The sequence below is a fragment of the Urocitellus parryii genome, chromosome 13 (genome assembly GCF_045843805.1).
Source record: "Urocitellus parryii isolate mUroPar1 chromosome 13, mUroPar1.hap1, whole genome shotgun sequence".
NCBI classification, from domain to species: domain Eukaryota; kingdom Metazoa; phylum Chordata; class Mammalia; order Rodentia; family Sciuridae; genus Urocitellus; species Urocitellus parryii.
Window position 1 is genome coordinate 64985500 of NC_135543.1, and position 11954 is coordinate 64997453.

The 11954-nt window shown below is 40.2% G+C and overlaps 1 protein-coding gene across 4 annotated transcripts in view; it reads right to left on the reverse strand.

Annotated features, from left to right (window-relative positions):
* The window catches only part of LOC113176149 (uncharacterized), a 31476-nt gene extending 20688 nt beyond the window's left edge, over positions 1-10788 (reverse strand). Inside the window, exons 1-5 of one of the 4 annotated variants that reach the window (XM_077792310.1) lie at positions 10407-10788; positions 9445-9812; positions 9153-9363; positions 8562-8619; positions 6458-6584 (exon numbers count right to left, since the gene is read on the reverse strand). In XM_077792310.1, the coding sequence (XP_077648436.1) occupies positions 6458-6584; positions 8562-8600 (166 nt within the window). In that variant the 5' untranslated portion in view covers positions 8601-8619; positions 9153-9363; positions 9445-9812; positions 10407-10788. Of the gene's footprint in view, positions 1-6457; positions 6585-8561; positions 8620-9152; positions 9364-9444; positions 9813-10177; positions 10268-10406 lie in introns of those variants that run through there. The other 3 variants (XM_077792309.1, XM_077792308.1, XM_077792311.1) reach the window with 3 other exon arrangements.
* Positions 10789-11954: the final 1166 nt, after the last annotated feature.

An 11954-nucleotide genomic window follows, 5' to 3' on the forward strand; every position in this document is an offset into this window, starting at 1 on the left:
AGCCTTAGAAAAAGAAGAACAAATCAGCAGCAAATACCGTAGAAGGCAAGAAATAATTAAAATTAGAGCTGAAATCAATGAAATCAAAACAAAAGAAACAATCAAAAAAATTGACAAAACTAAAAGTTGGTTCTTTGAAAAAATAAATAAGATTGATAGACCAATAGCCATGCTAACAAAGAGAAGAAGAGAGAGAACCCAAATTACTAGCTTATGGGATGAAAAAGGCAACATCACAACAGACACTTCAGAAATACAGAAGATATTTAGAAATTATTTTGAAAACCTATACTCTAATAAAATAGAAGATAGTGAAGGCATCGATAAATTCCTTAAGGCATATGAGCTACCCAGATTGAGTCAGGAGGATATAAACAACCTAAACAGACCAATATCAAGTGAGGAAATAGAAGAAGCCATCAAAAGACTACCAACCCAGAAAAACCCAGGACCGGATGGATATACAGCAGAGTTTCACAAGAACTTTAAAGAAGAACTAATACCAATACTCTTCAATCTATTTCAGGAGATAGAAAAAGAGGGAGAACTTCCAAATTCATTCATGAGGCCAATATCACCCTGATCCCCAAACCAGATAAAGACACCTCAAGGAAAGAAAACTACAGACCAATATCCCTAATGAATTTAGATGCAAAAATCCTCAAAAAAATTCTGGCAAATCGGATACAAAAACATATCAAAAAGATCGTGCACCATGATCAAGTAGGATTCATCCCTGGGATGCAAGGCTGGTTCAATATACGGAAATCAATAAACTTTATCCACCACATCAATAGATTTAAAGATAAGAACCATATGATCATCTCGATAGATGCAGAAAAAGCATTCAACAAAGTACAGCATCCTTTATGTTCAAAACACCAGAAAAACTAGGGATAACAGGAACTTACCTCAACATTATAAAAGCTATATATGCTAGGCCTCAGGCTAGCATCATTCTAAATGGAGAAAAATTGAAGCCATTCCCTCTAAAATCTGGAACAAGACAGGGATTCCCTCTCTCACCACTTCTATTCAATTTAGTTCTTGAAATACTAGCCAGAGCAATTAGACAGACAAAAGAACTTAAAGGCATAAAAGTAGGAAAAGAAGAACTTAAATTATCACTATTTGTGGATGACATGATAATATATTTAACAGACCCAAACGGGTCTACAAAGAAACTACTAGAGCTAATACATGAATTCAGCAAAGTGGCAGGATATAAAATCAACACACATAAATCAAAGGCATTCCTGTATATCAGCAACAAAAATTCTGAAAGGGAAATGAGGAAAACCACTCTATTCACAATATCCTCAAAAAAAATAAAATACTTGGGAATCAACCTAACAAAAGAGGTGAAAGATTTATACAATGAAAACTACAAAACCCTTAAGAGAGAAATAGAAGAAGATCTTAGAAGATGGAAAAATATACCCTGTTCATGGATAGGCACAACTAACATCATCAAAATGGCGATATTACCAAAAGTTCTCTACAGGTTTAATGCGATGCCAATCAAAATCCCAACGGCATTTCTTGTAGAAATAGATAAAGCAATCATGAAATTCATATGGAAAAATAAAAGACCTGGAATAGCAAAAGCAATTCTAAGCAGGAAGTGTGAATCAGGAGGTATAGCAATACCAGATTTCAAACTGTACTACAGAGCAATAGTAACAAAAACAGCATGGTACTGGTACCAAAACAGGCGGGTGGACCAATGGTACAGAATAGAGGACACAGAAACCAATCCACAAAATTACAACCATCTTATATTCGATAAAGGGGCTAAAAGCATGCAATGGAGGAAGGATAGCATCTTCAACAAATGGTGCTGGGAAAACTGGAAATCCACATGCAACAAAATGAAACTGAACCCCTTTCTCTCACCATGCACAAAAGTTAACTCAAAATGGATCAAGGAGCTTGATATCAAATCAGAGACTCTACATCTCATAGAAGAAAATGCTGGCTCCGATCTACATATTGTGGGGTCGGGCTCCAAATTCCTTAATAGGACACCCATAGCACAAGAGTTAAAAACAAGAATCAACAAATGGGACTTACTTAAACTAAAAAGTTTTTTCTCAGCAAGAGAAATAATAAGAGAGGTAAATAGGGAGCCTACATCCTGGGAACAAATCTTTACTTCTCACACTTCAGATAGAGCCCTAATATCCAGAGTATACAAAGAACTCAAAAAATTAAGCAACAAGAAAACAAATAACCCAATCAACAAATGGGCCAAGGACCTGAACAGACACTTCTCAGAGGAGGACATACAATCAATCAACAAGTACATGAAAAAATGCTCACCATCTCTAGCAGTCAGAGAAATGGAAATCAAAACCACCCTAAGATACCATATCACTCCAGTAAGATTGGCAGCCATTAGGAAGTCAAACAACAACAAGTGCTGGCGAGGATGTGGAGAAAAGGGTACACTTGTACATTGCTGGTGGGACTGCAAATTGGTGCGGCCAATTTGGAAAGCAGTATGGAGATTCCTGGGAAAGCTGGGAATGGAACCACCATTTGACCTAGCTATTACCCTTCTAGGACTATTCCTTGAAGACCTTAAAAGAGCGTACTACAGGGATACTGCCACATCGATGTTCATAGCAGCACAATTCACAATAGCTAGACTGTGGAACCAACTCAGATGCCCTTCAATAGATGAATGGATAAAAAAAATGTGGCATTTATACACAATGGAGTATTGTGCAGAACTAAAAAATGACAAAATCATGGAATTTGCAGGGAAATGGATGGCATTAGAGCAGACTGCTAAGTGAAGCTAGCCAATCCTTAAAAAACAAATGCCAAATGTCTTCTTTGATATAAAGAGAGCAACTAAGAACAGAGCAGGGAGGAAGAGCATGAGAAAAATATTAACATTAAACAGGGACGAGAGGTGGGAGGGAAAGGGAGAGAGAAGGGAAATTGCATGGAAATAGAAGGAGACCCTCATTGTTATACAAAATTACATATAAGAGGAAGTGAGGGGAAAGGGAAAAAAATCAAGGGAGAGAAATGAATTACAGTAGATGGGGTATAGCGAGAAGATGGGAGGGGAGGGGAGGGGGATAGTAGAGGATAGGAAAGGCAATAGAATACAACAGTCACTAGTACGGCAATATGTAAAAACGTGGATGTGTAACCGATGTGATTCTGCAATCTGTATACGGGGTAAAAATGGGAGTTCATAACCCACTTGAATCAAATGTATGAAATATGATATGTCAAGAGCTTTGTAATGTTTTGAACAACCAATAAAATAAAATAAAATAAAATAAAATAAAATCTATAGTTTTATAGATATGAAAAAAATAAAAAATAAAAAATTCAAAAAAAACCCTCTCATAACCCAATAATTTTTACCTTTGAATTTTCTTTAATTGTCTCCCACATGAGCTTTTGGGGGATACCTAACATGTAAACCATAAATTCAAAGAACTTAATACCCAAAAACCCAAATAACCTAATTAAAAATTGGCAAAGAATCTAAACAGATACTTCTCAGAAGAAATATAAATGGGCCAGGCACAGAGGTGCATGCATGTAATCCCAGCTCTGGAAGCTGAGGCAGGAGGATCTCAAGTTCAAAGCCAGCCTCAGCAAAAGTGAGGTGCTAAGCACATCAGTGAGACCCTGTCTCTAAGTGAAGTACAACATGGGACTGGGAATGTGGCTCAGTGGTAGAGTGCCCCTAAATTCAATCCCTGGTACTCCCTCCAAAAATAGATATATAAATGGTTAGCTAATATATGAAAACTATTCAATCTCCTCAGCAATCAGGAACATGCAAATTGAACTACAGTGGGATTTCATCACTCCAATGAGAATGGCAATAATCAAGAACACAAATAATAATAAATGCTGACAAGGATATGGGGAACGAAGGAACATGGAGGTTCTTCAAAAGACTAGTAAGGAAAGCACCATATGAACTATCTATGCCACTTCCTGGTATTTATGCAAAAGAATTACAGTCAGCACACTGCAGCAATAATTGCACACCCATGTTTACAGCAATGGAATTCACAATAGCCAAGTTATGGAACCAGTCTACATGTCTATCAGCGGATGATATATATATATACAATGGAGTTTTACTCAGTAATAAAGAATTAAACTGTGTCATTTGGAGGAAAATGGATGGAATTGAAGACCATCATGTTATATGAAGTCAGCCAGAATCAAAAAGTCAAGGTCATACGTTTTCTCTCATAAGTTAAAGCTAGAGAGAAAAAACGAATAAAAGGTATCTCATAAAACTAGTTGGGAGATAAGCTGACGAGAGGAAGGGGATGCAAGAGAAGGTGGAAGGCAGGAAAGGGGAGGTGCTGGGGAAATAAATCAACCAAATTATGTCAGAATATATCACCATAAATCCCATTGTTGCATATAACTATAATAAACCAATTAAAAAAAAACATGAAGTTGGAGGCATCAGAATACTTGACGTCAAACATATTACAAAGCAGCAATGATCAAAACAGCATGATACTGGCAAATGCAAACTAAAACCTCACTATTTTACAACTGTTAGGATGGCGATTGCTAAAAAGACAGAGGATAACAAACATTGGTGAGAATGCAGAGAACAGGGACCCTTGCATACCATCAGTGGGAATGTAAACTAGCACATCTACTAAGTAAAACAGCATGGAATCTCATCAAAACATTAAAAACAGAACTACACATGGTCCAGCAATCCTGGGAATACATCCAAAGGAAATGAAATCCATATACTGAAGGAACATCTATACTCCCATGATTATTACAGCACTATCCACAATAATCAAGACATGAAATCAACCTAAATGTTCCTCAAGAGATGAATGGATGAAAAACATGTGGTACACACAAAATTAAAAACTATTAAGCCAGAAAAAGATGAAATCATATTATTTGTGGCAACATGAATGGATCTAGAAGAAATCACACTAAGTGATTATTAAATCAGGTGTAGAAAAACAAAGTCCACATGAGCTCACTTAACATGCAATATAAGAAAATCAATCTCATAGAAGTTGTGAGTAGAATAATGGTTACCAGAGGATAGAGAGGGTGGATAGGAGGAGAGGGTGGTCAATGGGTACAAATTTTCAATTAGGTAGGAGGAATAAGCTTTGGATCACCACACAATGAGATAAGATAGACAATAATAATGTATTATTTACTTCCAAATAGCTAGAAGAGAGGATTCTGAAACGTTTCACTGCAAAGAAATGATTGATATTGGAGATGATGGATATGCTAACTATCTAGATTTGATCATTACACAGTGTGTATGCATACCAAAATACTACAGTGTACCCAAAACTTTGTAAAATTATTATCAATTACAAAATGTTATTAAAGCTTTTCAAAAAATAGTCTATGTAAAAAAAGAAGAAATATTTTCTTCTTAAAAAAGCAAGCCAAGCCAGGTGCGGTGGCTTGGGAGGCTGAGACAGGAGGATGGAGAGTTCAAAGTCACCCTCAGCAACAGCAAGGCACTAAGCAACTCAGTGAGACCCTGTCTCTAAATAAAATACAAAATAGGACTGGGGATGTGGCTCAATGGTTGAATGCCCCTGAGGTCAATTCCTGGTACAAAAAAAAAAAAAAAAGCAACCCAGAGATGGAGAGAAAAAGTTTGCAAAACATATATCTAATAAAGTCTGTACTTCAACTAAATAATAAAACAAAAAATCCCCCAAAACTAAAAGCTAAAGTAAACAAAAAATGATCTGAAGATGAAATAATAAGACTTATCAAATGTGGGTAACTAAAAAACAATACGATCATTATTCCATTATTATTTATATATATACGTATGTGTGTGTGCATACATATATAAAAAGAAATATATATATATATATATATATATATATATATATATATATATATATACACACACACACACACACGTGGCAGCATAGCTAGTTTGAAAATCTTTGGCAGTTTCTTATAATGTTATAAATAAACTGACCAGAAGACACAGCAAATCCCACTCCTACATATTTACAGAAGAAAAATGAAAACACATGTTGGTGCAAAGATCTTATGTGAGTGTTTTTTGTGGCTGTATTCACAATAGCCCCAAACTGGAAAAAAAAAACCCATGTGTCCATCAACTGACAAAGGATATTAAATTGTGATACATGCACACAAAGGAGTACTTAGCACAGAAAGGAGTACTTAGCACAGAAAGAAAAAAACTGCTAATATTCAAAGGGATATAAGAATCATTTGGTGGCCACAGAAATATCCAAAAATTTTGATTTTGACGGTAGTAATCAACTATATACATTTTCCAAACTCAGTGACCAGAATGCTGAAAGGTGCTCAGTATTATTTTCTGTTAAATATACACCTTATCAACAGTGATTAGAATTTAAAAAGGAAAGAAGAGAAAACAGAACTGCATGGTAGAGAGAGCTGCATAGTGGGGTCTGCTCACCCACGGAGACCAGGTGGCTGTAGTTCTCCAGCATCACCTCTCTGTACAGGGTCCTCTGGGCAGGGCCCATGTGCTGCCACTCCTCCGGGGAGAGTTCCACAGTCACATCCTTGAACGACACTGAGGCCTGGAACAGCACACAGCTAATCAATCTAAGGGTTCAGAATCACGGACAGGAAAATATTTTTTATCCAAGATATTGCAGTTCATCACAGAAAGAAATATGATCACATATTTCTGTAGTAAATAATTTTAAGAAAGTTTAATACCCATTAATGAGTTCTTAACATATTGAGAATGGGAGGATCTTTCTTAATTTGACAAATGGTATCTTTCAAAAAAAAAAAAAAAACAAACTCTACTGTATATTACCCTTCATAACTTAATACAGAAGACTTCTCCCTGACATTCAATGGGAATATAGTCCATTGATACAAAAAAGGAAAAGAAAAAAGGCATAAGAGTTAGAAAGAAAAAAATAAGGCCAGGCTGTGGTGGAACATTCCTGTAATCCCAGCAGCCTGGGAGGCTGAGGCAGAAGGATAGCAAATTCAAAGCCAGCCTGAGCAATTTAGTGAGGCCTTAAGCAACTCAGCAAGACCCTGTCTCTAAATAAAATATTAAAAAGGGATGAGGTTGTGGCTGAATGGTTAACGCCCCCAGGTAAATATCCAGTGCAAAAAAAAAAAGGAAAAAAGCAAAACACCCATATTTTAGAGGGTATCAGTTGGAAGGCTCATTACTGGATTTCAAGACTTACTGTAAAGCTATACTTACCAAGGCATTGTATTAGCAAACGACAAACACTGATCATCAGAAGTGAACAGAATCCAGAAACAGACCCATACGTGTACAGAGGTGCCAAGGCAATTCAAGGGAGAAGGTACATTGCTTTCAACAAATAGTACTGTCAGATGGGTGTGCAAGGGAAAAGCGCACCAACAGGGCAGGTGCACGTTCATCCACTTCCATTACGCAGAGCTCACACACTAATCACTAAGATCCTCACACCACGAAATTCTAGGGTACAGACTGGGCCAATTAGAGCATATTTTGTCCTTTTCTAATCAGGAACTTTTATGCTAAAATAATGTTTAAAGCTGCTATTGACACAGCAGAGGGAATAAAGTCTTTGTACTATTAAAAATACATCTAAAATATAAATAAAATGAACAAATTTTCTAATAAAATGTAATCAGGAAAACTGCATTAATGAAAGTACCCATGTAGTATAGTTTTATGATAATAAATTGTTTAACAGACTAATAAGTCATCTCAATAAAATCTTCACACAGAAAGTCCTCACAAAGTCCAAATTTATAGGGGAATTTCCCAAAATCTTCATATGACAATACTTTCTCACTATTCTAAATTAGAAAAGGAGTAGCAGGAAACTGCCCACTTTTATGAGACTATAATGATGATAACGTAACTAGACAGGGAAACAAGAGAGTATAATCTAATTTGTGAATATAGAAATAAAAGTCCTCGAAAAAGCTTTAAAAAAGACTAAGAAAATGTGTAAGACTCAATTTAGCACATTTATTAGCAACGAGGGTCTATATAGCAATTCAGGATACTATCAGAAAATCCATTATATTTTTTATAATATTTATAAAGGATATACTATAACATTTGTCCAACAGTCATACAGAAAATATTCCAATATAATTTAATTCCCATTCATGATTAACATGAAATCTTAGCAAACTGGTTAGTGGAGGAAGCCCACATATCCCAGCAAAGATGTATCTATCAAGGGCTAAGCGCAAACGTTGGAGTTCATGGTAAAACTATATTTCCCATCAAGATTGACTTGACCTATTTCCATTTCCTCTTTTCCATTTAATGCATGGACCCTTCTAAACCTCATAAATCAGTTACATTATAAAGTGAGGGAATGGACTGGAGATGTGGCTCAAGCGGTAGCACGCTCGCCTGGCATGCGTGCGGCTGAGGTTCGATCCTCAGCACCACATACCAACAAAGATGTTGTGTCTGCCGAAAACTAAAAAATAAATATTAAAAAAATTCTTTCTCTCTCTCTCTCTCTCTCTCTCTTTAAAAAAAATAAATAAAGTGAGGGAATGAATAAAGTGCTCACTTGAGATGTATTCATTTTCTGAGGCTCCTGGGACAGCATAGGAATGGTAAAGGCTCAGCTGGAGGAGAAATAAAGAGAATGGGGTCATAAGACTGCCTGCTTCACAGCTACCAGGTTCTCTTCCCCAACTCTCACCAACCCCATTGGAGGGCAGCTCTAAAAGAGCATCTACGCCTTGGAATGCATGCAGAGGATCATTACAGGCAGCACACCTGTCCCAGTGCAACTCTGAAATGATCATGGGCTCACACCTGCTGTTTCTTCTAAATGAACATTAAGTCTTCTAGATTGATTTAACAATAAAGCACATGTCCTTCTAGCTAAAATAAAGAAATAAAAACAAAGGATACCTTGATTTAAAGCATTTCAAAGGATCAAACACTATGCTTTCATTAAAATTAGCTTAGCAGAAAAATACTCCATTTGCATCATTTATCATTTTTTCTTAGTAATACTGCTTATCCTCTGATAGAGATAATTCACAGAAAGCCTGGTAAAAGAATAAGATACTCTAAGGCAAGGATTTTTGTTTGTTTTAACTGGATGTATTTCTCTAAAAGCCCTTTTGATGAGATGCTTTTGGTGACTTACCTGTGAGTGAACTGTACTATTTTTTCCTCCTGTCACCAACTAGGCATCCCTTGGAAAGTCCCTGAGACTTTCATATCCAATGTTTTAAAACTGTTCCAGAGTCAGAAATATAACTAACTCCCACATGTGTCATCATTCTGGGATTCTCTGAAGCCAGGATAAACTCATTAGAGTCACACGTGGTGTCAGACATGTGACAGCAGCACAGCATCTGTAGAATGGAGAAGCAAGGGATTGAGCCTCTCCAGGACAGCAGAACAGAACTTCCACCTTCTACCTAATCATCCCTCACCTGCAGATCTCCCTGCACAAGCCCTTCCATGAAGTGGCCTTCCCCCGGCAACCTGTCCCTGGGCCTCCCTGCTTCACCCTGCTATGCTCAAAGCTGGCCCAAATTTTCTACTGTCACAGTCTGCGGTGGCTTCTGGAGTTGGCACTGTCAGCAAGTCAGGCTCAACCTGGGCAGGAGGAACAAGAACTGCTTCTGATCATGCAAATCTAGGATCTGCTTCTTCTTGGGATCTTGTCTCTTGCTCTGAAGCTCTGGAGAAAGAGCTTAAGTCAGAGAGGTTTCTCTTCCAGGTAAAACTATTGTTCACAGAGGGGCCCTTCTTCCTACTTCACAAGGGCTACTTTGTTGCAAGAAGCTGAAACCTGGACCTGAAAAACAAATTCACTTTAGGAGCAAAAACTTGACTCCTGGAATTAATTACGATATCAGAAGATATTAAAAGACACACAACTTGGCGTGCAGAAGGGGCCAGGAACCTGTCTGATCCAAGGGATCTGAAGAGATACCGGTAATTTCAGAATACATTTAACACATGGTAAAATTCTATATTCACTTCCCATCCTATCCCTGTGTATTTGGAGACAAATTAGTCTGCTCAGTGCTGTAAAGGCCACGATACCTGTAACAGGCAGCTGTGATATTAGCACCTGAAACCAGAAGCAAATCACACCTGCCCTTGAATCTGAGCTCCCTCAACCGCTAGCTCATGACCTAAACTCACGACTCCACCAACCTTACGTGGTTATTTAATGCAGATGGTCATGTTGATCTCAGAGTGGTGTGGGGTTTAGGTGAGTCATCCAATGAGAAGAACAATTGTCTCCTAAACAGAACAGCACTTGTCACTTATCGGGGCTTAGTAACTTGCACCTGGCTGCGCTACAGGTGCTGCCTTACAAGTTTCAAAACAGTCATGAGGTCATGACTAACATCCTCGTTCCCAGGTGAGAAAGCAGACTCACCCAGGCCACCTAACAGGTGACAGAGCGGGAACTGATGCCAGCCTTTCAGGCTCCAGAGCTCGGGGTCTCGCCCCAGACGCACAGCACGCGCGTTCTGGCACCGTCGTGTCAACGTGCGCGAGGGCTGCCCCCGCGGCCGCCGGCTGCACCGACTGACGGGCCCGCGAGCACCCCGCGTGGCACACCTGCTCCGCGGGCTCAGTCCCACCTGCGTCCGGGGCCCCCACCGGCCTCGGCCCTCCAGGGCCCACCGGTAGTATCCAGGGACGCTGGGGGGCGCAGGAGGTCGCAGGACCTGCCGCTTCACTACCGACGGTCCCCTACGCTCACCGACGTGCGCAGCCTCCGCTCTCCGAGCTGCCGCCGGCGGAGCCCGAGCAGCCCAGCGAGGGGGCGGGGCCGATGCCGCGCGTGCGCAGAGCCCCCGAGCCGACCCAGACGCCGCGCATGCGCAGCGCCCCCGAGCCCTCCCTAGGCGTAGCGCGGCTGGATGGACCGAGTGGAGACTACGCTTCCCGGGAGGCTCTGCGTCTGCGGCTGCCCCGCCGGGCGCTCCCGCGGGTTGCAGGCCTGGCGGCTGCTGCTCCCAAACCCCAGCTGGGGGTCTCTAGGAGCCTGAGGAGGTGGGGGGCTCAACTTAAGCGCTACTCCCAGAAGCAGAAGGACCCCTTAGATGGATCCCCATCGAAATGACAGCATTTCCCCTTGGAAATGGTTTTGGGGGCGATCAGGGAAACTGCGCCGCGTGCTGAGAATATTAAGGAAAACTGACGCGTGAAGAAGATGGAGTTGCGTTGGACAGTGTGTTGGGGTTTTTGTTTTGTTTTTAAAGAAAGGCTTGACGACTGCAGCTGCAGCAGCCAGCACCCCCAATGCGGCCGCCCAGCACGGTGGTCCCGGGGGAGACACGGGGGAGACACGGGGGAGACACGGGGAGACGGGCACGGACTGGACGTGCTGGAAAATGACTGCTGACATAGGCCCGTGACTCAGTCATGAGGGATTTGGCAGTTACTTTAGATGAAGTCTCCTATCTGTAAACTGGGACAGAAAGAAGACCTAAGTCCCTGTTGGGATTTGAGCTACTTTTCTACCCTCGAGACCTGCACACACACACACACACACACACACACACACACACAGTATTTCGGGAAGTCCCTTGCTGGGCGTGGTGGCACATGCCTGTCACACCAGCTACTTGGGAGGTGGAGGTTGGAGAAGGGCAAGTTCAGGGCCAGCCTGGGCAACTTAAGGAGACCCCTCTCAAATTTTAAAGAATAAGAAGGGCTGGGGATGGAGCACAGTGGTAGAGCACCCCAGGTTCAATCCCTAATACCACAAATTTTATTTAAGTATTTTTTAAAAATACTTTAGCAGGGTGCTCATCTGTTTCATTCCGTTGGACTTCATGATTTGGTTGACAGTGATGTTCAAGACTTCCATAACCTTGCTGACTTTTTTTGTTTTGTTTTGTATCAATTATTGACAATAAGGAATTGCAACTCAAAACAACTATGATTGAGTTGTCTTCTTGATGTCTCTTTCATT